The 27,431-nt window shown below is 35.4% G+C and overlaps 2 protein-coding genes across 4 annotated transcripts in view; one reads left to right on the plus strand and one right to left on the minus strand.

Annotated features, from left to right (window-relative positions):
* The window catches only part of LOC145293293 (neuroglian-like), a 1,600,306-nt gene that overhangs the window by 1,316,960 nt on the left and 255,915 nt on the right, over positions 1-27,431 (minus strand). The window lies entirely within an intron of this gene.
* Positions 17,228-23,993, plus strand: LOC145302705 (uncharacterized; the record flags this gene model as incomplete). The annotated part of the gene is made up of 3 exons (XM_080144673.1): positions 17,228-17,290; positions 18,819-18,914; positions 23,859-23,993. Coding segments are annotated over 3 exons (294 nt in total), but the record flags the coding sequence as incomplete, so codon positions are not given.

Here is a 27,431-nt window from a genome sequence, read left to right on the forward strand (position 1 = left end):
TGTGAAAGCTTTTTTGGTTGGAACCCTCTCCCTAACACAAGTACTCCAAAGCAATTAAAGTTTGTAGTCAATAATTGATCTTTAATGCCCTATTAAAATTTAAAACAAATCGGAGTTATCTTAATTTTCACCAAGAGCTTACGCCTCACTTTTAACTCCTGCTCTGCATAAATCTAAATACAACCAATATTTGGGCAGCTTTAATGTAGCAACATTTTTTAAAATATATGATGATAGAAAAGGGGATGTAAAAATAATAGACGTGATAACTGGCGAAAGAGTCGTCGGCAAAGTTCCTTGAACACAAAAGAAAAAAAAGCATGAATTGCTATGGTAAACAATTTTGAATGTTGCAGATTACATAAGAGTTGGTTTGATATCATCTGTGAACTAAATATAGAACGATATCTACGACCAGTAAAAACAGCTTTGCTGAGAGAAACACCTGCCTGGGAGTTTCGTTTAAACTGTGACCATAAACGAGATCAGACAAAATTTAGACATCGGTTTGAAAAAAATAAAATATCGAGGTAGACGAACCACTTTTAACTAGTTTGTAATTCAACGCTAAAAAGAGGATATGCTTGTCTTTAAAAGTCTCGCGTATTCATGAAGGGAGTCTTTCTATTTATATGTCCAAAATAGAAGAGTTCAATCTCTTGTTATTCAGTACGATTCAAGGTAGATAAATTGAATATCTTTTAATATAAATAACTCATGCATATAATAAAGCTAAGAGGAGATATGTATATATTATTATATCGGAGACAGTTGCAGCATAATTGTGTAATAACGTTAATGTCATTTCCGTAACCGATAATTACATAAGAAAAATAGCAAAAGGATTTTCACTTTTTAAATGGCAAAATTTGTAGCGATAAAATGGTTAAAAACAAAACTTGTTAAATTCTCTGGAATAATATGAATTTTCTAGATTGTTATCAAGGTTGCCAGCGATGGATACAACCCTTGGGGTGTTGACGATTTCGTATGACGAAGTTGAAGTTGTCTTCGGGACAACGTCGTCGTCGTTGTTGTTGTTGTCAATCTTCATCGGTTTGTTTGTTTTCCAGTTTTACATTAGCAAGAAAAAAAAAAAGGCTTTCAAACTTCGGCTGTTTTGTTTTTGTTAATTTTTTTTTCTGCAAACTGACATCTTCTCAATCACTTTGATTCTTAAGGGAATGTCTACTCCAAGACATGTCATTTCCAGGAACAGAACAGAACAGAACAGAAAACGGTAACAATGTGGAGAAGGGGTGGGAGACACACTTTGTACGTGCACTGAGAAGGATACAGAAACACAGATAAAAATACACGCGCACGCACATAATCTCTCTATCTGTGTGTATATATATTATTCAGACACGCAATGCACACGGCTTTACATATTATTTTTTAAGTATATTAATTTCATACGCGTGTGTGTGTGTGTGTGTGTGTATAAACAGAAGGTCAAATAACATCAGTATGGTACAATAAATACCAAGTCTAGAGCGGGCATAAAGCGAAAACTGTTAGGAACATGTTTATTTTTATAAACAAGTCACCTAGTCTATCTATAGTCATGCTTGAAATTTAAGGTATCATGTTGATTTGACGTGGCATTGTGTAACATAATTATTATATATTGTTTTCTTATTACATAATTAGAAAAATGAGTTTGCAAGGTCAGTTAACTGTAAAATAAAGACTGATAAAATTTATAATTATTTCTACTCGCCATATATTACTCCCCCAACTTGTATCTTGCCATCAATTATAGGCTAAATAGTATAACTGCTTATGATATTCCTTGTTTTGTTTTTTCTTTTGTTTATTACCCCCGATTCTGATTTAAAATAAACAAGTCACAAAAGCAAGATTAATCGACAACATATGAAAGAAGTGACTGAATGTTTTACCGTGTATTTTTAATGCCTACTAGACGCTGTCCTCGAGTTTCTAGTGACTCTACAGGAGCGTGTCAGGGCAAACTTTCATGAGAATACTTTTCTCTACAAGTAAACCCTGACTAAATATTTAAAAAAATCATAATATTTGCAGTCCAAATAAGATTTTCCCGATATGGCTGAGTCCCACTTAAGAGGAATTGTGCACCTTCTCAAAGTGATATTACCTTTAGTAAGAATATGAAGCTGGATAATCCACCAGACTAGATTAATTCTTGTCCTGGAATCAAGTAATACCAAGAGAACAAAAAAAAACATTTTTTTTCTATAGTTAAACAAGATTTCCTGAATGTATAAGCATTATCATTTAGACATTTTCTAGCATGCTAATAATGTAATTAATTTTTACGGAAATTACAATAAGTATTATACATGCATTGCTTTATATAATTATATATTGCATTTAATCTCCATTAGAGATAATAGAAATGATGCAAAAACTTGTTCGGAGAATTAAATTTACTTTCCTATGACGAGTAACTAACATATATTTATATATATAGTAAGTTAAGAAAATATGACAATTAAAGCTCCACAGAATATTCTGCGTTTCATCCTCGTGAGAATTCGTCAGGCTTAATTGAATATTTTGTGCAGCACAAATTGCCATATATATTGTTATAACTTACTACCTAGTTCTACCTATGTATTGAGTACTGTTGACGTAAATACTGAAAAGTTGCACATAAAATTATATTCATTTATATTAATAGTTTTCCTTATAGTTTAACCATACATTATTATAGAAGAAAAATTGACAACAAAAAACTAAAATATGCTTCTAAAATGATTATCTTTTTCTCCTTAGCTCTAATCAATTAAAAAAAATTAGACAAAATGAAGGTAAATAAAGGGTGGGATAGAAAAAATTATTAAGATGTCTTTCGGCCGGCACTTTTCAAAATGGCCGTCGGCAACTAAGGGCAACATCGTTGAAAAACATCGTCAAAAGACTAAGTACCCTGCAGTGCGGATCTGATACTGCACTAAATGTTCACCGATAGCCAACTTATGTGCCTGCACACGCCCTGATGTTGGTCATTTGGAGATGCAGAACTTGAAAGCCGAACTGAGATCATTTTGGCCAATGGTTATGCTTTACACACAGTTGTAAAATGTGTAAGGGATAAAATTCTGGCATTTCAAGCTGGGACATCTGTGGGCCCTAAAAATGTCCCATATATGTGAAGCTCCCGTGGATTGGTGTCAGAAACAAAGAGTTATATAAAATTTCTGCAGTCGTTGCTATTTTGCAATTAAGGTTCGAACGGTGTTTAGGATGAGAAATACTTTCCTCTTTTCAAAAAGATGGTATGCTAACCACCCAATACAATATGGTGGTTTATCGTTTTAACAGTCAGTGCGAAGCTGACTACGTGGTGTATCTTAAATAGTATGTGACTAAACTCACTGCCTTCCAATGTTTCAACCTGGCAACGCTGAGTATATACGTCTAGTATCATATCACTAATATGTTATATACAGATACATATACAGCATCTCCCTTATTGTGTTTCCCTTAATACATCAATATATATATATATATATATATATATGTGTGTGTGTGTGTGTAAGCAAAATCAAGACTTCAAAACAAGGTGTTGATGGCAAAAAAAAGTATTTCATTTTATTACAATTGTTTCCATGCTCAGTCCGACAATTTCAAGCATTATATCGTTTGAAGATTTTCAAAAACAAACATTTCTTCAGACTTTATGAATAAACACAATTTTGGCAATGGAGCACTTTTTGAAGAAAAAGAAAGAAGGGAGAAATCCCTAACGAGGAAAGCATGCAAGAAACATTTACCTGCGCTGAGGTTACGGAAAAAGCCCATTTAAATATTAATATATCGCTTAATTTTCGTATCCTTATTTAAGAATAGTCATGAGAAGTTTCTACAGAGAACCCTAAGCCATTTAAAAAACTTTATATATCCCTTTCGTTGGGTTCCTTAATTAGATCCTCCTATTCCTTTATTTCCCAATAATTTATTTTTTATAAAAATAATTTTTAAAAATTTTTGTTTCTATATTTATATTAGGGCCGTAACAACCTTGTAAAACGTTACGGTTAGTTTTAGTTTCGTATTAGTGGCAAGTACTGTTTATAGATTATCGTTATATTGGTACTTGGATTTAAGACAATTTTAGATTTAAATTTAATTGAATATGATAATAAATAAAATGGGCGTATTAAATATATATAAATCCTTGTAGAACATTTCGGGTGAAGTGTTCTAATCTATTTATTATTATTTAATGTTTTAAAATTCATTGTTATTCTACTTGAATTTTTTTTTATATCGTTACTTAGGATAATTATGAAGGGAGATAATCCAATTATATTATTAAGTACTGCTGGTTAATTCTGTTTGAAACTGGGTCGATTTTTATTTCCTATAACGGTTAAAGGGAGGTGATACAGACCGTTTGATGTTTTCGGTGCATTGATTACTAGAAGGCGTCTATGGTTTAATAATTAATTTAATCAGATAGGTCCAGAACGTGCTATGGTGCCTTATTTAACAAATTAAGTATATAAATTAAGTTTTTAATCCTAAAGAATTGGTTTATTACCAATGGGATTAACCCGCATCTGTTATTAATCACTTATGCTTCTCATGTCATAATTCATGCGTTGTATTTTTGGGTATCTAAATAAATAAAATATTATATATCCTCTAATTATTATTCTGACAGCAAAACAACCCATGGCTACAAGTGTGTTTCACTCCGATGGGAAGATGTCTACTCCTGCATTTATGGGTAAAAAACATTTAGAACAGGGAGTGAAGTAGGTGAATAAGTAAGTCAGCAAGGATTCTACCAACTTAGGGTGTGAGATGACAAAATCCATTGAATTAATATTTAAATAAATTTACAGTCCCTAAATGGCTAATTTAATTTTAAATAATAACTAGTTTAATTGCTAAGTTGTTTTATTGATTTGAAGAGGGTGTTACTTATTTCACCGTCAATACTGCTACGACTGAATACAAGAATGCTCACCGTTATGGAGAAAAAATCCCATTCTTAGCTGAGCTATATACTTAATTTATATTTCTTACACGGTTAATAAGAAAGGAAACTATATTCGCATGTTAGATTTGGATTCTTCATTTATATTGTAACAATTCTAGCTATTTAACTGTACATTAAAATTTAATCCTAGCATCCGATCATCCTTATTTTGTAAAAAAGGTTATGCCTAAGTTACATTTAAGGCGTGATAGCAGAAATCTATTTCTGTGAAGGCATCCCTGTATGGCATCAAGTCTTTTATTCCAAATTTCTTCTTTGGAAATCCCAATGTAGAAGGCTTCCAATAAACATAGATTGCACCCTTTTGATTTCCCAGGGCTGTACTTCCTCCCCCTCTCCACTACTGACCATTTTAATTCAAAATTGTCATTATTTCTGTAAAGTTTCCTAATCCAATCACCTAATACAGTGGTATTTTTCTTCTTGTTTTTATTTTAATGCTTATTTTTGTACCCCCTGCTGTCGTTTTCGCCATCTCTATTAATTTCTGTGCCAGGTTCCTTTTTAAATGATACTACGTGATTTCTGTATCTATCCTTAAACACTGTTCCCGTGGCTCCCAGATATATCTTCTTAGTGTTGTCGGTTTTTATCTCGCATTCATACACTATTTCCGAGGTTAGACATTTCCCATCCAACGGACAATTTTCAGGTATTCTGTAATTACATTTTCTATTTAGTATATTTTCGTTTTATGCTAGTTCATTGTTGTTCCTTATTTTTCTGATTTTTCTATTGTTGGAACTGATTATAGTGTTAGTTAAGTTTCTGGACGTTGAATATATATATATATATATATATATATATATATAGAGAGAGAGAGAGAGAGAGACAGAGAGAGAGAGAGAGGCAAATATATGGCTGTCCTGGTTATAATTCTATTATTAAATTTAAAAATTTCACAGTATCTGTATTTTCACACACTTTGGGAGGTGCACATTTAAAGAATTTTTCAATACTTCTTTAACCCTTGTGTGTGTATATATATATATATATATATATATATATATATATATACACGGCATAATCACGTTGACACACCGGTTTTCATCAGATCACCGAAGTTAAGCAACGTTGAGCCTGGCTCGTATCAGATAGTTGACCATTTGGGAATTTTAGGGGCTGTATGTGTTTCGCGCCTATCTCGGCATTGTTTCCAGTCGTCCTAAACCTCCACTTGCAACTGGTATTCAACAATGTCGACGCAGGAAAGGTGTGGTTGAGTATTGCGCTACTCTTGCTACAAAAGACTGTAGGAAGCCTTTTGATACCCACATATATATATATATATATATATATGTATGTGTGTGTGTGTGTGTCTTAATACGTGTACTGCTAAAAGAAATCACAGGTGCCAATGTTCGATGTATCAACAATGCATTCTGATAGTGTTTATCTGAGAGCACTTAAGGATGATCACAACCCCGTTAAGTTTTTACTGACGAGGACAAAACACTTCTTTGTAATCGGTAAACCGTGACAGTGTTGTACGAAAAACTTAATTCAAGACAAAAAAAATAGATCACCCCAATCTACACAACACCCTATTGTGGATGGCATGAGGGGAGAATCTTACTTGATGTAAAATTAATTCACAATCCGGATCTACAAAAGGAAGCTGTTCCTCTGTAAATGAAAACAAATAAGTACGGGATGAGAGGGTACGGATTGGGGCGAGGGGGGACCGTGGAGCTTTGTTCGCCTATGTGTTTGGGGCAAGGTGATGGGAAGCGCGATTCAAGAAGGAATAAGGTTTTATAACAAAGAAATAAACACGGAATAACGACAACAAAAGAACGAAATAACCTTGTGTTACTTTTCTGAAATGAGGTTGACATTAAAACCGAATTTGACAGGCATTCGGGGAGAAGAGGACAAGAGGATGTAAGGAGTTTACGGAATTCAATGTCAGTGTATTTTCTGCTCTTTTTTTCTTCTCATTATGAGAACGTTGTTCTGATTCTATTTATAGTCGTTATTTAATTTTAGAAATAAAAGCGATATAATGGATAGAAATTAGAATGGGATGGAGGGAGAAAATACGAGATAACAACGACAGAGAAAGCGAGAACAGTAAAAAAGTACAGTGTGAAAAAGATTGGGCGGGAAGAGAAAAGAGAGAAAGCGAGAGAGAGAAATAGGGAGCGAGAAGATGAAGGGGGGGGTGAAAAGAAAAAGAAAAGAGGAAAAAGCAAAAGAAATGATAACGAAAGTGGAGGGAAAAAGAAGGAGAGAAGAATAAGAGTAAGAGAGAAGGAGAATGAGAGGATAGAAAAACGGAGGGAATAACAGAGACGGAGGAGGTAACTGACAAAGAAGAGGATAACAGAGAGAGAAATAGGGACAATAGAGAGAGAGAGAGAGAGATAGAGAGAGAGAGAAAGACAGAGAGAGAGAGAGAAATAGGCGCAACAGAGAGAGAGAGAAAGATATATATATATAGAGAAAGACAGAGAGAGAGAGAGAGAGAGAAAGACAGAGAGAGAGAGAGAAAGACAGAGAGAGAGAGAAAGACACAGAGAGAGAGAAAGACAGAGAGAGAGAGAAAGACAGAGAGAGAGAGAGAAAGACAGAGAGAGAGAGAGAAAGACAGAGAGAGAGAGAGAGAAAGACAGAGAGAGAGAGACAGAGAGAGAGAGAAAGACAGAGAGAGAGAGAGAAAGACAGAGAGAGAGAGAGAGAGAAAGACAGAGAGAGAGAGAGAGAGAAAGACAGAGAGAGAGAGAAAGACAGAGAGAGAGAAAGACAGAGAGAAAGACAGCGAGAGAGAGAGAGAGAGAGAGAGAGAGCAACCCACAGAGATATAGGGGCAACAGAGAGAAAGAGAGAGAGAGAGAGAGAGAGGGGGAGAGAGATAGAGAGAGAGACTTGAAAAGCTGGTGACGAATGGTGGTGCTTATATTGAATTTTTAATAAAAGTCCAATGTAATGTACTTTCTTCTCATATTCATTAATTGTAGAAATTATACTGCAAAAATATATTATAGTTATTTTAGAATAGGAAGTTATTTTCGGATAATCCTGCATATATGACTGAACAAAGGCATGCATTATATATATATATATATATATATATATATATATATATATATATGTGTGTGTAGAGAGAGAGAGAGAGAGAGAGAGAGAGAGAGAGAGAGAGAGAGAGAGAAATACCTGTAGGCCGCCAGGCATTGTCCGGTGGTCAAATACGCTTAAATATGATATTTTCATTAATACAGATTTAATAGTAATGATTTAAAAAGTAAAAAAAAATTAAAAAATAAATAATTCTTATGCCACCAATGAAAATCGAAACCAAAACGATTAACTTACGATTTACTTTTTCTTTTGACCTTAATGCATGGGCTATGAAAGCACGTTTGCTATAAGGCTTAAATTAAAACATGAACCAATAGCTATTACGTTACGCATGCATATTCGCAATGTGGTGGTTCGACCTTCAACTGGCAAATTTTTCACACTTTTTGCACAGATTTTCTCCGGCTAAAACCAAAAGAAAGTTTCGCATGGGTTTGAATACCCTATATATCAAGTTTAATGTCTGTAGCCCAAAAAGTGATGGAGGAGTTTAGTAGGTAATTTTTTTAAAACAAATATATACACATACATAAATATATATAGAAAGAGTTTTGTGTTTACTATAACCACTTTACATAAAAATTACGCAAGTATAAATCATGTAGAATATCTGCATGAATTAAATATATAGTAAACTAAATATGACCATCACATAAGAAAACCGAAAAAAAAACTAATAGGGAATTAATTAAAATGAATGTTTGAAAGAATATGCAAATTAACTAGTTCTTTTACAGATGAATGCAATTTCACGACACATATAACAAAGTTATATTTTCTTTTAAAATAAATAGAAAAAATGGTTTTTCATATGAATATCAATGCACAAAAACACCCAAATTTATAGATATATATATAGATTTGTGTGTGTGTGTGTGTGTGTGTGTGTTAGTTATAGCTACCACATTATATCATTACAGAAAACGTAAACTCAAATTTAGAAATAAATCGCCATAAAGCGTGTTCTCATTTTTTCCAATAGATTCCATTTACAAACGTAATTCAATTATCGCATTCTTTTCTATCAAACATTTATTTTTACTCTCGTTATCCACCCTTAATATATACCCCTTTTTCTTACGGCAACTGTCTAATTTCGTTCCTTGTCCACATCTTACGCACACGCATCGCACAAATCCCTCACCCGCTCCTGCTTTCTTCTGCTTGCCGAATACAAGAAACGTTGATTAGTCTTGGCAGATCAACCATTTTTAACATTTATAAAATCTCAGACATTGTAGAATCGGCAACGATCTAACATTGTGGCAATTTCAAAGTCAAAGAAAAAAAAAGGGACAGAAAATAAAACCTAATGAAATAAAAAGCCGTCAGTGAAGGCATGTCCAATATGGCAAACATTCTCCTTTGTGAGAATGCCACCATGGATAATGGTTGGAATCGGAGAGGAGGGATTCGCTATATTGAATTCCTTGTTTTACACAATGCAGATAATTGAAAAGAGGACAATTCTGTTGAGTCTAAATTCGCCGTATTTCATACATAAAAGGGGGAAGACGGAAAAAGTATGATTCTGTCATATATATATATATATATATATATATATATATATATATATATATATATGTATGTATATATATATATATATATATATATATATATTAGTTTGTACGTGGTGCCTAATAGAATCCAGATTCCAAAAGACGTTCTTTGAAATAACGTTCCATAAATATTTCCAAGTTTTATTTTCCAACTTGTTGGTTCTAAAAAAAATCAAAGATATTTCGAAAAATGCGTCCATTTGACACCCGCGTTTATTGATTGCAAATGATGAAACTTGCTTTAACAATGTAGCACACCATGCCGCTCGTTTTAGTGGTATTAGTCCTGTCTTTGTAGCTATATATATATATATATATATATATATATATATATATATATATTACCTTGTGTGTTTGGTTATAATTTATAAAATTGTGGTTCCTGTATTATTGAAGTGCGTCACTCTCAGAGCACTTGGTTAAGTATATTTCATTTTGATCAAAAGGCGTTACATTATCATAGGATTTGTGTTCGAGATTTACATTCGTAAATAGGAAATTCGATGTTTTATTTCATAATGAAGTGATCAGATCATAAGATTGTACAGAGCCGATAATAACTCGGGGAAAATGCTGAGGAGTTCCAATAATATGGTTTCACCAGCATTTAGATCTTTTTTTACAAAGAGGTCACCATTTTTCAAGTCCCAAAAGTCAATCAAGGATAAGGAATAATGTGTCTACAGTAATCATTGGAATAATGACGTAATAATCGTTAGTGGAAATTTGGTATGATTAGATTATTTAAAAGAACGGTTCAATAAGAAATAGTTTACGTTGGACTTGAAGCCGACTATATTGTAGTCAGTTGGAAAGCAGACCAGTGGATCTGAGTTCCATAGGAAGGAGGCTTGTTCATGGAATCCAAGTTTAAAGAATGGGGGGGGGTCATTATTGGTTGTGGTTTTGGCTTAATATTAATTATATCGATATATTTACATAAATATTAATTAAATGTATCCATATATTTAAATAAATATTAATTATACATATCGATATATTTAAACAGATATTAATCATATATATATATATATATATATATATATATATATATATCCATATTATGTGTAAATGTTAATTATATATACATATATATATATACATATATATATATATATCGATTATATGTTTAAATAAATATCAATAAAATACATCGAACATATTTAAACTAAATATTAATTAAATATATATCGATGTTTTTAAATAAAATGTACGTGTTTTATTCTTTACAACACAGTTCATGATATCCTGTCACAAAGACATCTTACTCCCACCAAAATAATAATGTAATTTATAAATGTAAATGCAGTTGCAGTGCTGACTATATAGGTCGGAGGTCGTTAAAAGTTGATAGAGTCCAACAACACGTACCTAGTACCCAGGGATGAAACTTACCTACATATGTTCTTATTGATACATCCGGGACTTTTATAGATGAACATTTGCTTAAAAACCTGGAATGTACCACGAACATAAGCACTGACTCATTCACTGTTCTGAGTCATGCTCATTCGACCTACTACCTGAAACTCTTGGAGTCTAATCACGGTCGATTGGAGAAGCCTTCTCTCTGTAAGCAGAGGGAATGTTTGAACGTGATAAGTCTCTAGGTGATATTATACGTATCGGTATTTTAAACATATAGTATATCCCGGATTTTTTTTTTCTAATGCACAATCTAGCTATTTTTTTAACATATCGTCTCCCATTTCACTCGATCTTATTAATAAAAAAAAGAAATCTCTCGACCCATGTTATAAAGAGTGAGAGCGAAACTGGTCAGCTAGTTTCCCCCATTATTTGTTTATCATGAACGTCAAAATGAGTCTTCCTGTCATGACTGCAATAATATATATATATATATATATATATATATATATATATATATATATCGAAAACCTCTGGCCTTTATGGAGGGAAGACTATAACTGTCTTCTATGGTTTCAAATGATCTGAAACAGCAGCAAAAGGAGACTTGATTCCAAATATTTCTCATCTGTTATATTTCTCCTCTTTTGGAAATGTGGTACGATAATAAACATTTTCAGTATCAAATAATCCTCATAAACTGTTAAATTTACTTTATGTATGAAAACCAAAGAGGGGCGATATAACATATGAGAAATATTTGGAATCCAGTCTCTCTTTGCTTTTATTTCAGATCATTTAAAACCATAGTAGCAAGTTTTCGTCTCCTCTTCATCATGTTTTGGGGGAAATATATTTTGTAATTCATATGCAAAACTAAAACAAACAACAACAAAAACAATTGACTACGATTGGAATATTCTATGGCTATAAAATGTGCCAAAAATAATCTGGATGATGGTTGATCCTGTTAATTGTCGACATCAAGGGCAAATGTTACATAGCACACTGCAATATTCAGGTCATTAGCTTTTCCAACAAGCCTACAATTGCTAAATTCTGATCAACAGTCGTTGAGATTTAGAACTTGAAAAATTGCCTATATATATATATATATATATATATATATATATATATATATACTAACAGGGTGCCCGGCATTGCCCGGTCGCGAATACGCTTAAAATCTAATATATTGATTAATGTAGATTTCATATTTATTATTACATTATATTGGATTCAATATATAGTCGCGATTTAAAATGTTAAGAAATAAATAAAACGTGCGCCACCACAGATAATCGAAACCAAAACGTTTTAGCTTAAAATATTTTTTTCGTAAATGACTGAGCTATGAAGACATGTTTGTTACAAGGCGAAAAACTAAGGCATGAATCAATATCTACTACGTTATGCATACATAATCGTAATGCCATCGTTCGGCCTTCGACTGGCAAATTTCATTTTTTTAAAATAATTTTTACACACCGATTTCCCCGGGCTAAAACCCAAATATAAAGTTTTGCATGAGTTCGAATACCTTATATATGAAGTTTCACGCCTGTAGACTTAAACTGTAGGAGTTGGGTAGGAAAAGTTTTTTTTTAAACAAAAATATATATGCATACATAAATATATATAAAAGAGTTTTGTGTTTACTATAAGCTTTTTACGCAAATATTACGCAAGTATAAATCATATAGAATATCTGCACAAATATAATTAAACTTAATAGTAAACTAAAGATGATCATCAAATAAGAAAATCGAAAAGCTAATAAAGAGTTAATTAAAATGAATGTTTAAACGAATATGCAAATTATCTAGATCTTTTGCTAGTGAATGCAATTCCGCGAACCATATATAACTTTTTTTTCTTTTTTAATAAATAGAAAAAAAGGGGGGTTTGATACGAATATAAATACACTCGTAGCCAAATTTTATATTGAAATGCTTATATCTTTGATTTTTATGGGAGGAAACTACATGAAGATTTCAGGCTTTTTGTAGAGTATAATACCATTCTATGGTTTAAATTTTATGACAATTGGTAATTGTTATATTTTTCAAACCGATAAAAAAAATTGTCTACATTTGTATATATAGTGTCCTGGCATGACATATTTAGTTTTGCTGCTTTTGGATGAATTTTGCGTTTTTTTTTTTTTTTTTGCTTGGTTATCTCCCCTGTGGCCTTGCAAGGTCACTAATAGTAGATATATGGTTCCGTATACTCCGACAAGTTTTTAAAGTGCTTTCATTTTATTTATGTTATTTCGAATAGAGAACTGAAAGACAAGAGAAGGTTCTTTGCTTTTGTTTCCATTTTCAACCCAAAGCTTTTGATTGATTCAACGCTGCACCAATTAAACTTGATAAAAAAAACTATCCTTTAATTTCCCTCTTTTTTTTTTCAATCACTCATACCGCTTCACTTGGCGCGATTTTTTCTAGGTTTATATTAAATTCCCCCTTTTTTTTTCTTACTTATGATTTTTTCCCCAGCCTCTTTGATACACGACCTATTTACTAACTTATGTCTCCAAGGAATATTTTGTTTTGTTTCTTTCTCAATCTTTACCTTTTTTTTCTTCTTAAAAACCAATTCGCCGTATTTATCTTACCTCGCAATTAAGCAAACAAAAAAAAAAAAGAAAAAAAAGAAAGTCTCCTCCAAATTCATGAATACACAATCGACTATATCATCCTGCTAGCTAGCGTATCCACGTTTGATAAACAGTGACCGCGAAACCTACAATCAAGAGCCACGGATTAGAAGCAGCTAGTCTAGAAGGAGAACACCAGGGTTGGAAAGTGGAATTCAGAAGTAAGCGCCCCAAAGGAGGGGGCAATCTGATCTGCAAAAAGTGCCTGGATAGCCCCGTCGACATACCCCGGTGAGGGCGCCTCTGGCGATTAGCAATAAACTTACCCCTTCTGAAAAAGAGACGGTAAAGCCTGGGAAGATGGACTTCCTAGAACTGCACAGAACTAAACTCCCATCGCTAAATTAACAGGAACCGGATCATTATTGGAATGGTCTAATCTCTGTTGATTTTAGGGGTGGGTAGGCGAGTATAAAAATCCAAAGCTGAGAAGTAATGACGTATTCGAGAGAGAAAGAAAAAAAACCCAAAAAAACAGAAACTCGATCTTACCTGTTACTAGCAAAACAGATAGATAAGTTGTTTTTTTGGAGGCCTCCTTTCTTCTCTCCTTAACTTAGGTATTTGACGCGCGATACATTTTACCAAAGAATAGTTTTTCACTTCACCGTTATAATAAAATTTGTCCGTGGAAAAAATGCTAATACACCGAAAACGATAGATTTTTTTTTTATTACGGGTGATCACTACTTATGAAGGCTTACAGGCCATTTGAGGATAAAAGTTAATAAGTATCAGATAGCCTGTAAGACAATACCATGATCATCCGTAATTAGAAAGACAGATATACAGCTGATTCATTTCGTATGAAGAGTTTCTAGAGATGATGGCGGGGGTGGGGCTGAGTGCTCCCTTTCTCTCCACACCCTCTCTCTCTATACATAAGAGGAATGTCTTAACAGATATGACAAAGTTTATCAAATTTTTTATGCAATAAAAGTAGAATAAACAATGGTATTTGTTGTGACCTAACAGGTCACGGGTTCGTCATGTAATCTGTATTATTCTGTTCCTTATGCTTCCTTGTCTGTATATCAAATTAGTTTGTTTTTTTTTTCATTTTTTAAGACCTTCCCTCAGCCCCCTCCTTTCACTATTACTTTCTCTATCCAAATAGCTTGATCTGTCATCTTCTCTCTCTCTCTCTCTTTACCCACTCTCTCTATTGCTGTCGCAACCTTCTCCTCAACCCCTGTACATTTCCATTGAAAACAAAAACACTCGCTCCTCCACCTCCTTCTTGAAAGCCTCTTCGCTTTCAATTGTTCAACATTTTCGTTTTTTGTTTTTTTTATCTTCGTTTCAGAAAAGCTCTCTTAACAATAATACAAACCTGGAAAATCAATAATATAAAATTTATCTACGCAACTTTAGTTTTATTTTTATGGTTGATTTGAAAAATTCTTTAAGAGCGATTAATTTAATTTTTCCCATTCAAACAGTAAGAGAAAGATAGAAACAGAGGGATAGACACGGGTAGAGACACGCATTACATATGTGTGTGTGTATATATATATATATATATATATATATATATATATATATACACACACACGTGCGCGCAGGAATAAAAAGAGAAAAGAGGAGATTGGAAGAGCCAAATGAGAATAGTAAGAGATGGGTATATACAAATATGATCTTTTCCTTTATTTCCGTTTCCGTTTAAGCGATGCTGATGAATAAGAATGTCGTTGTGTATCGCTTCATATTGTCAACAAGTTAAAACAAGAAAAAGTTCCTTAAATGGATGTTTCTTCCAAAGGAATACTGCAACTTATGATCTACATCAGTGTTCCATGTTGCATCCCATAAAATTTGTCTGATGAGGATAAAGACATAAACCATTACACACACACACATATATATATATATAGTCTTTGAAGTTTTTAACATTTGAAACTATACAAAAAATTACTTTTTATCATTCGTTAAAGAAAACCATCTAGTCAGTAAGTCATTTAATCACCTGCAATCACTGCATGAACTCTCTCGAATTTACTATAATACCAATTTTTTTTATTTTTCAAGGGATCATCAGTTGTTTACCATGAAACACTGTTTCGGGGATTTATATATAAGGGGGAAAGAGAAACAAACTATCTAGCTAAAGAGAAAGAGGCAGGCAGCAACTATTTCGAGGGAGAGAAAACTATACATTGAGGGTGACGGTTGAGAGAACTACATATATGTAGAGAGAGAGAGAGAGAGAAAGAGAGAGCGAGAGCAATATACTTGTGTATATATAGCGACGGAAAACTATATATATATCCATCCATACTCCTATAAATTCGTTTTTCTTTTGTGTGTATTGATATTCATATCAAAACTCCTCTTCTCTATATATTTAAAGAGAAAATACACTTTTCTTATATATGGGTTATGGAATTGCATTCACTAGCAAAAGATCTAGCTAATTTGCATATTCTTTTAAATATTCATTTCAATTAATTCCCTATTAGTTGCTTCGGTTTTCTAATGGGATAATCATCTTTAGTTAACTATTACGTGTAATTATATTCATGCAGATATTCTATATGATTTATACTTGCATGATATTTGCGTAAAAAGTTTATAGTAAACACAAAATTGTTTCCATATATATTTATGTATACGTACATATTTTTGTTTCACAAATTTTGCCTACCAAACTCCTCCTAGAGTTTTTTGGTCTACAGACATGAAACTTCATTTATAAAGTATTTGAATCCATACAAAACTTTATATTTGGGTTTTATGCCGGAAAAATCTGTGCAAAAGTGTGAAAATTAAAAAAAAATGAAATTTGCCAGTTGAAGGTCGACCGGCAGCATTACGGATGCATCACGTAGTAGCTATTGGGTCATGTTTTAATTTTTAGCCTTGCAGAAAAACATGTTTTCATCGTCCAGTCATTGACGGCAGAGCCCCCCCCCCCGCCCCGCCAAAAAAAAACCGTGAACGTTTTGATTTTTGTCTTTTCACTATAGTAGTTAAGGAAGACAATTATACAGAAAGGCAGTACTTTACATATTCACACTTTTTAATATGCACATAACCTTATGAACAATACATAGGGCCCGGGCAAAGCCGTGCGGAACTGCTAGTGTATATATATATATATATATATATATATATATATATATATATATTAGTGAGGACGAGACCGAAAATTCTATACTTAGAAAGAGCGAGACCGAAAATTAAACCTAGAGTGAGTAAGAGAGACTGTCGAGAAGTAGATAGAGACAGGCAAAAAAGAAAAACCAGAGAGAGACGGGCAAAATAAATAAATAAATGGAACCCCAGAGAGAGACGGGCAGAAAACCAGAGAGAGAGACGGGCAGAAAACGACAGAGAGAGAGACGGGCAGAAAAAGACAGAGAGAGAGACGGGCAGAAAACGACAGAGAGAGAGACGGGCAGAAAACGACAGACAGAGAGAGACGGGCAGAAAACGACAGAGAGAGAGACGGGCAGAAATCGACAGAGAGAGAGAGAGACGGGCAGAAATCGACAGAGAGAGAGAGAGACGGACAGAAAACGACAGAGAGAGAGAGACGGACAGAAAACGACAGAGAGAGAGACGGGCAGAAAACGACAGAGAGAGAGAGAGAGACGGGCAGAAAACGACAGAGAGAGAGAGAGACGGGCAGAAAACGACAGAGAGAGAGACGGGCAGAAAACGACAGAGAGAGAGAGACGGGCAGAAAACGACAGAGAGAGAGACGGGCAGAAAACGACAGAGAGAGAGACGGGCAGAAAACGACAGAGAGAGAGACGGGCAGAAAACGACAGAGAGAGAGACGGGCAGAAAACGACAGAGAGAGAGGGAGACGGGCAGAAAACGACAGAGAGAGAAACAGGCAGAAAACGACAGAGAGAGACGGACAGAAAACGACAGAGATAGAGACGGGCAGAAAACGACAGAGAGAGAGACGGGCAGAAAACGACAGAGAGAGAGACGGGCAGAAAACGACAGAGAGAGAGAGACGGGCAGAAAACGACAGAGAGAGAGAGAGAGACGGGCAGAAAACGACAGAGAGAGAGACGGGAAGAAAACGACAGAGAGAGAGACGGGCAGAAAACGACAGAGAGAGAGGGAGACGGGCAGAAAACGACAGAGAGAGAGGGAGACGGGCAGAAAACGACAGAGAGAGAGACGGGCAGAAAACGACAGAGAGAGAGACGGGCAGAAAACGACAGAGAGAGAGACGGGCAGAAAACGACAGAGAGAGAGACGGGCAGAAAACGACAGAGAGAGACGGGCAGAAAACGACAGAGAGAGACGGGCAGAAAACGACAGAGAGAGAGACGGGCAGAAAACGACAGAGAGAGAGACGGGCAGAAAACGACAGAGAGAGACGGGCAGAAAACGACAGAGAGAGACGGGCAAAAAACGACAGAGAGAGAGACGGGCAGAAAACGACAGAGAGAGAGAGACGGGCAGAAAACGACAGAGAGAGACGGGCAGAAAACGACAGAGAGAGAGACGGGCAGAAAACGACAGAGAGAGACGGGCAGAAAACGACAGAGAGAGAGACAGGCAGAAAACGACAGAGAGAGAGACAGGCAGAAAACGACAGAGAGAGAGAGAGACGGGCAAAAAACGACAGAGAGAGAGACGGGCAGAAAACGACAGAGAGAGAGACAGGCAGAAAACGACAGAGAGAGAGACGGGCAAAAAACGACAGAGAGAGAGATGGGAAGAAAACGACAGAGAGAGAGACGGGCAGAAAACGACAGAGAGAGAGACAGGCAGAAAACGACAGAGAGAGACGGGCAGAAAACGACAGAGAGAGACGGGCAGAAAACGACAGAGATAGAGACGGGCAGAAAACGACAGAGATAGAGACGGGCAGAAAACGACAGAGAGAGAGACGGGCAGAAAACGACAGAGAGAGACGGGCAGAAAACGACAGAGAGAGAGACGGGCAGAAAACGACAGAGAGAGACGGGCAGAAAACGACAGAGAGAGACGGGCAGAAAACGACAGAGAGAGACGGGCAGAAAACGACAGAGAGAGACGGGCAGAAAACGACAGAGAGAGAGACGGGCAGAAAACGACAGAGAGAGAGACGGGCAAAAAACGACAGAGAGAGACGGGCAGAAAACGACAGAGAGAGAGACGGGCAGAAAACGACAGAGAGAGACGGGCAGAAAACGACAGAGAGAGAGACAGGCAGAAAACGACAGAGAGAGAGAGAGAGACGGGCAAAAAACGACAGAGAGAGAGAGAGAGACGGGCAGAAAACGACAGAGAGAGACGGGCAGAAAACGACAGAGAGAGAGAGAGACGGGCAGAAAACGACAGAGAGAGAGAGAGAGAGACGGGCAGAAAACGACAGAGAGAGACGGGCAGAAAACGACAGAGAGAGACGGGCAGAAAACGACACAGAGAGACGGGCAGAAAACGACACAGAGAGACGGGCAGAAAACGACACAGAGAGAGAGAGAGACGGGCAGAAAACGACAGAGAGAGAGAGAGAGAGAGAGAGAGAGACGGGCAGAAAACGACAGAGAGAGAGAGACGGACAGAAAACGACAGAGAGAGAGACGGGCAGAAAACGACAGAGAGAGAGAGAGAGAGACGGGCAGAAAACGACAGAGAGAGAGAGAGACGGGCAGAAAACGACAGAGAGAGAGAGAGACGGGCAGAAAACGACAGAGAGAGAGAGACGGGCAGAAAACGACAGAGAGAGAGACGGGCAGAAAACGACAGAGAGAGAGAGAGACGGACAGAAAACGACAGAGAGAGACGAGACAGGCGGAAAACGACAGAGAGAGAGAGAGAGAGAGAGAGAGAGAGAGAGAGAGAGAGAGAGAGAGGGAGAATTGGAGGAGGGGTGCGTATAAAAACGATGGTATAGCAACTCGTGGTAAATTCTTTATAGAACAAGAACAAGCAAAATGATGAAGCAAAGAATTCTGTCTTTTCAGATTCGAAATAAAAGAAATCAAAGAATGTGAAAGGACCTTGAACTGCAAAGACATGGAATGCGCAGTGGCATAGAAATAATAACAATAATAATAGTTTTAAAAATGCCCCCCCCCCTTATCCGCAAGTTAAGGTGGTTCAGCATCTGCAATGGCTTGTCAACAAAAGTAAATGCTTATCATGAGCTTTCCATGGTCTTCCATCAACACGTGGAAGGAAGATCCCCTCACATGACCCGCATTATACCTTTATTATTATTATTATTATTATTATTATTATTATTATTATTATTATTATTATTATTATTACTACTACTACCACCAACACCATTCTTTTATTTACAAATTGTTAGTCCGATCGTTCTTCCCTTGCTTCTTTCATATTCACCTCTTTTTACAATTTACATTTTTACGACCTTCCCTTCTTATTCATCCCCCCCTTCCTTTATTTCTTACTGCCATTCTTTCTTGCTTTTTTTATACCGCCTCTCATTTCAGACTCACTCCCCCCCCTTTCTTTCCCTTTTGCAGCACTCGCGCCTTATTCCCCTTTTTATTGCCTGTATATTTACTCCCCCTCTCTCTCTCTCCTCTAATCATACTCAGCTTTCTTTACTCCTCCCTTCCTCCAATCTATCTCACTTCTTTTCCTTCCCTTTTCCTCTTATATCCCTCCCTTCCACTTCTTATGTTTTCTTTTCAGCCTCTCTCTCTCTCTTTTCATATTTATTTCCTCCCCTCTCATTTCATGTTTACTCCCCCCTCTTTCTTTCCCTCTCGTATTCTTGCCTCATCTCTTCTCATTTGGTCCCATATTTCACTCATTTCACTCCCCATACATTGTTTCCAGAACCCCTTTCCTCCGCTTCTTACTGACTCCCCTTCTCTCATATTTGTTCTACTTCTTTATCCCGTGTTTGTCTTGTACCATTCTTATATTTACTCCCCTGTTTGCTCCCATAATGTGGATCCCCTCCCCGACCTTTATTTACTTACCCTCTTCCTTTATTTCTTGCCTTACCTCTCACTTATCATATTTCTATACCGCCCTTTCATTTTATGCTTATTTCTCTTCCATTCCTCCTTATAATTGCATTCTCCCCTCCACCTGGCCCCATATTTAACTCTCCTCCTCCCCACTTATTGTGCAGTTAAAGCATTTTTTTTTCTGCACAAGAATGCAACAGATTAATGCACAACAGTTGCCGCATAAATTAACAACAAGATCAGAAAATTGCCGTTCCGTTTGATGTACCCCCTCCCCATCGCAAAATAAAGTGCTGCCGTTCCATTTACCTATACAGCCGCCCTCCCCCTGGATACGCTTCACTGCAGTAAAAACTGTCGTAGAAAAACACTTAAAAACAGCGTTACGTTGGTTTAAAAGGAACTCAGGATTTTTTTTTTATTGTTGGTTTCTTTTTCTAAATTTTCGATTTAGTAAATTTATTTATTTAATTATAGTTTTTATATTTTCGAATTGAAGCTTTTGTCATGTTTTCTTAAGTCTTTTCAAAAGGATTATTTTTTATTTTATTTTATTTTAGATTTGCCCACTCCCATTAATATTTTCCTTCTTGACTTTGAACTTCTGTCTAGTTTCATTTCTGGGTTCGTTCTCTCTCTCTCCCTTTCAATTTCAATTTCCACTTCCATTGTATTTATTTTACTATCGATCAAACTCTTTCTCTTTTCTTATCGGTTTTATACTCTCTTCTCTATCTTTTTCTTACTTCCACCGTTTTTTTTGTTTTTATTTGCATGGGTTTCGAATTATTATTCTTTGTCTCATTTGGATAAAAAAAAATATTGAAGGAGACGAGTAGCAGTAAATGGAAAGAGGTAGTGTACAAGTACGGGGACAATGCATGCAGAGTATATGTATAAAGAGAACCTTGGATAGTGCAATAAAAAGTATAAACAGTTGTTTTTTTTACGGCATATCAACCCTTTTCAGGTGATTTAATGCCGAATCCAGTGATTTTGAAGAAAATTTCTTTAATAATATATATATATATTCAATTTGGTTTCTATTTAACTCATTGTTGGGACCCTAACAGGTACAACCACTCCGGGTCAGAGTCGACTTGGGAGCAATGATAAAGGGTGGCTCCACACGGCCCAAAGCCGGCGGATATAGTTTAAGGTTATATACAAGACTAAACAGAGATAAGATCATATTGATTACACACACACGAGAGAGAGAGAGAGACAGAGAGAGAGACAGAGAGAGAGAGAGACAGAGAGAGAGAGAAAATTATCATAAAACACTAGTGTATGTAGCTAGTAATATTTATAAGAAAATATTGTTATCGTTCTCTTTATACAGTAAGGATTGGACCTCTATGAGAATTTATAAAGGTGACTGGTTCATTTTAATGCATCTAAAACCAAGCTCCTCTATTTCCATCATCAAGGCTCTGACCCATATCTGGTTCCTATTGAAATGTACGGCGCTCGCCTTAAGGGTGCTCCATGTTTAGACAAGCTTCTTGGTCTGACCTTCACTCCTGATGTGAAATGGAGCACGTACATTAAATCCGCTGAGAGTACTGTTGCCACATCTAGGAAGCAGCTGCTCGGAGCACTCTATTCTATCTTGACAGAGTTCAAAACAGATTCGTAATCTAGTATGCTCTTGATGCTCTTTTCTATTCTCTGCAACCTCTTTCTCAGAAAAGAGACGTTGCGAGCCTGTCTATGCTCTATCGCTATTTTCATAGCAAGGGTTTGATTGAGCTCCATTCTATGGTTCCCTTCTCGGCAATCTTTCACAAGAAAACACTTGTCAAACCAAAATCGCTATCAAAAATTTCGCCCACTTTCTATCGGTGCCTAAACCTAAACGAGGATTCCATAAACAAAGTTTCTTTCTTAGAACTACCCACCTGTGAAACTGTTCCCCTAATCTGCTTTTCAGCTGACTACAATAACATCGTCTTCAAGTCTAACGTAAACAAGTTCCTATTTAACAGTCCTCGTAAGTAATCTAATCATACGAAATTTCCACCACAAACGATTACTACGCTATTGTCCCAAATGACTGCAATACACCCATTAGCCATTATCCTCGAGCGACTTCCGGGCATAGATATGTGGTAATCCTTTTGTAAAAAAAAAAAATGCTTTGAAATTAGATGTCAGTGATATTACAATCTCTATGTTAAATTATGGCCGAGTAGTGCCGAGTTTTTTTTAATCTAATGATCCCAGAGAACGCCAGATTTCCTAAAAGAATAAACTACGGAACAATGATGTAAATACGTTCCATATATTGACCGGGATAGGATGTCAATCTTAAACAAAAGGACAGTGACAATTACGATTTATTAAAATACAGTAAAAACGGGTTGTTTTTTGGTCAATAGGTCAGAAAGGCAAAGATGATTCAACGCGGACCCAACGTGTGTGATCTCTTTACGCCGCCATCGCCAACCGCTACACCAAACTCACACACATCTGTCTATCTTCACATACGCCTAAACTTACTGTATATGTCATGCCGATTCCACGTGACATATTCAATTCACGCTATTAAATAATTTGATAAAATCAACAATAGGTTCTCTACAGTGCAATGTAAACTACACTGTATTGTGGACTAATTCAAAATCGATTTGATTAAAAAATGGTTGATTTCATCAATTTCGATAACAGTAAAATATGGAAGAGTGAAACATTCGTTGATCCTCATTCAATCGCGGCCAACGTCGGGTCTTCCTGCTAGTATATATATAGTAATTTATAAAATATATATGGCGATTACGCTTATCGCCATATATATATATATATATATATATATATATATATATATATATATATATATATATATATATGGCGATTAAGCTTAATCGCCATATATATTTTATAAATTACTAACTAGCTCTACCTACGTATTGAGCACTTTTGAAGTAAATACTTAAAGTTTACGCATAAATCTATACTTTCGTTTATTAAATTTATGTGAATAAATGAAGTAGTTATATATATATATGATAGATTGATACAGCGTATATTATTACCCAACTCTGAATATGGCAATGCAGAGTGGGCGGATACATACAAACGTAGGCAGACATGTACAGGGTTGGGTAATAATATACGTTTAAATCCTAATCAGTTAAAAAATACAAAAAATAAAAAGTACAAATTAAGGAACGCAATTTCTTTTCTATTTCCCTAACGAAGACGAAACGCTTTATTTGCTGACTCCTGTTTCAGGCTTTGTCTCTCCAACCACAATGAACATCGACAATGATGAAAACAACCGTTGTTAGAAGAACCATTATAATGGCGCCAATGAACAGCGCGCGAATCCGTATGGATCAGCAAATTTAATGCACCCGAAGAAACTTAACGAGGAAAGAGTCAAGCCTACTTGGCGAAATTGCCAACTCAATTCTGCTAAGTGACATTCAGGAAAAAAATGCCCCTGTCGTCCATAGCGGATATTTAACTGCATTGAACTCAAATGACCCGAGCACATCGTGCTTCCTTTGCCTTCTACCCAACGGAGCAGATTTTTAGATTGCCACATTTTGGCTTCTTGACCTCCAATTCCCGAAACAACAATACCCAAACCCCCTACCCGCTCTTACACAGACGCCAACGAGGAAAACACACGTGAAAGAAAAAGAAACGGAAAATAGTGAACAAAGGGAGATAATATTTATTAGTCTACGTTCGGACATGTGTATTCGACTGCGCTTGTCTGGGTGTATTTTTAGTGGCGGGGCGGGAGGAGCGAGATGTATTTTTTTGTTGTAAACTCATTAAGCTAATTGATTTGATTTAGTTTTGAGGAGATTCCCACCTCCATTTTTTTATTGTCCTTTCAAGCACAGTTGACCGATCATTGTATGTTGGTGAGTCAACCAGGGTTCACGCAGAGAAAAGGGAGGTCATAATTTTATACATGTAGTTATTTTTGCATCGAAAGGACAAACGCAGGGTAAATAATTTTCTGCTACGTTTTTTTCTATTAATAGAATTGAAAAATAACAGCAGCAACAACAAAAAGTTCTGCCCGACTTGAGACATATAGTAAAGATTAAATCGAAACAAACTGCATTAACAGCTTTATGCTAACTAACCAAACCCTTTGCTTTTTTGCGTTAGAATTAACTTTCAAGCAAGCTCAAGTTTCGATTGCAGGTACTAATGATATAAAATAAATCTTCATTGGTTTTAAACGATTAATAAAACTGAAATATATAAATACTACCCCCCCACACCAATGTAGTTTTACCTTTTTTTCAGGGGAGTCACCACTTCTCAAGACCCGAAGGTCAACAGAGGATAAGAGTTAATGCATATACGGTAACGGAAGCTGGGTATAATATGCCTATTTAAAGGGATGTCTAAGCAAGAACTTGTTTACACTGGACTTAACTCGACCATGCTGTAGTAAACCGGAAAGCATGCTAGCGGAACAGAGTTCTACAACCCTACAGTTCTAAGAAAGATGCTTTGTTCATGTCACCTGCGTTTGGATTTAGATAAAGGTATAGAATGGGGTGAAGTTTTTGATAGTGGTTGTAGTTAGGCGAGTGCTTTTAGTCAAAGTTTCGCATTGGGGGATTGCAAAAACATAAGCACGAATTCCAATCAGAAAAAAATGTATCTAGCTAAGTATTTGGCGGTTTAAAGAAATCGAAATCCATTATTGTAACAGAATTAGGAATTTAAAACATAGTCCATAATTGAATCGGTAAACTATTGGAATCGTCTCATCACGAGTTATTATTAATAACCTTTACAGTTACTTTCATTAAAAAGAAGCAATTATAATATAAATTAAACTCTACTCCGTCCCGATTCGCTTCTGATCAACAACGGACCACAATGGAAAAGAATAATGGAAGTAGGCAGATAAACACGACATGTGCTAGTAAAAATAATAATGAAACAAAAACAAAAAAAGAATACAAAAAGAAATGTATCACGCAGAAGAAAACAGAAAATAAATTGAAGAATAACAAAGAGAAAAACAGGAAGACTTCTTACAAGGGAAGTAATTCTGTCTTAACTCGGATTAGATATGGTTGTCGACCGCCATTACTTTGTTATTTTCTCATCTCTCGAATCGTTTTTAATTCAGTAAAATGATACTCTTGGAGAACACAGATGAAGCAGGGATTAAACCTTTCAAATGCAGTGCCAAGAAAAAGGACCCAAACTGAATTATTCGTGCATTCGGCAGCAGATGGTCTTAAAGGAAGATAAGAACCAATCTGTCATTGGAAAGCGAAAAAGAAAAAATACCCGCAAAACAACTTAAGACCCTCAAATAATTGGACTTTAAGATATTCGTAACTTCGTTCCATTTTAACCACACAAATACAGGTTGGCCCACAAGAAAATAGAGGAGTATTTAGATTTAGCCCCAAGTTTAGTATCTACACTAGCATTGTATTAGATGCGTCTATTTTATTTTATTAATGAATATAAAGTAAAAGTTTTTTACAGGCGAAGAGACCATTACCTGGTTTAAAGCCAAGAATCCAAATTTTATTGAACCAAACAAATGGCCTTAAAATGCAGATCTGAACATAATGGATTTTACCGTTTGAAGTTTATTTTCATATCAATTTCAATTATAAAGTAAATAGGTCAGTTGCAAAAAACAAACAAACAATAAAAAAAAAGAAAAAAATTTTTGACTGACTCTTTCGTTGAAAGTAAATTCAAGAACAACTGATGAATTTACCAGTCCGTCTAATTCTTTGTGCGATACTAAGCAGTAATATCAGTTATATTCATAAAATCCAAATAGCTCACTTTGTAGAACCTAAGACTGAAGATCGCAAGGGTTCGGTTTCGATTCCTGATCATGGCATCCTTTTTATTCGTCGAAATGTTATTGTTTGCTATTATTGTAATATTTTCCTTAAGATAGTTGATATTACGAAATGAGACAAATTTCGTCATGGATTTGATTATATATATTTTTTTAAATTGTGACGGACACAATCTCCATTTATATAGGAAACCAGATATTACCCGGTCTTTAGCCAAGTACCTGGGTATGTCAATTTTCATATTTAGCTAACTTCTACCGATTTATAGCTAATATGAAGAAAATTATTTAAAATTTCGTTGGAAAATACGTTACTTAGTATTTGTAGGGGAGAGTGAATAACAGCATGGAATATATCTAAGTATTACTAGCAGAGACGCCCGGCCTCCCCAGGTCGTAAAATAGGCTCAAATATATTTTAATTTATTCAGATTTAATATATATTATTATAGTGTCAATTCTTTATCGATTATTATATATTATATTGCAACCAATATATTGTAGTGGTTTTCAAAAGTAAAAAAAAAAATAATTACTTGAGTGCCATCAGCTAGAATCGAATCCGAAACAAAAACTTGAATTCTTGGTAAAATTATGTATTTATTACAAGCAAACAAGCAAGGGCGTCCGGATGGTCCACAGAGTTTTATAATTATACAGATTTCACTTCGAACCAATACCGAATAATACCTTATCTGTACTTTTTTTCGGATTTTGAAACAATTTCACTTCGTTTTAAAAATTATTCATATATAACCTGTGTTTTATTTTTGTGTTATCTTGCGTTAATTCATTATATTTAAACTCATTCATTCAATTTAGAACATTCTTTAGATTTACGTGATTTTCGAACCCTGAAATTGACATCATAAAAAAAACTACTGCATTAGTCACGTGTACTCTACCTATCCCTTTTCTTTCAAGCAATCACATTTTCATATTTATGTACAAATAGACAAACTCTCCAAACTCCATAAAATTATTAATACAATTTTTATTCCGTCGTTAATGGATCAGTGGGGATCAGAAATAGCATTGTTATGATGACTGA

Source organism: Euprymna scolopes, chromosome 2, assembly GCF_053919585.1.
Source record: "Euprymna scolopes isolate OS-2025 chromosome 2, ASM5391958v1, whole genome shotgun sequence".
Taxonomy (NCBI): domain Eukaryota; kingdom Metazoa; phylum Mollusca; class Cephalopoda; order Sepiida; family Sepiolidae; genus Euprymna; species Euprymna scolopes.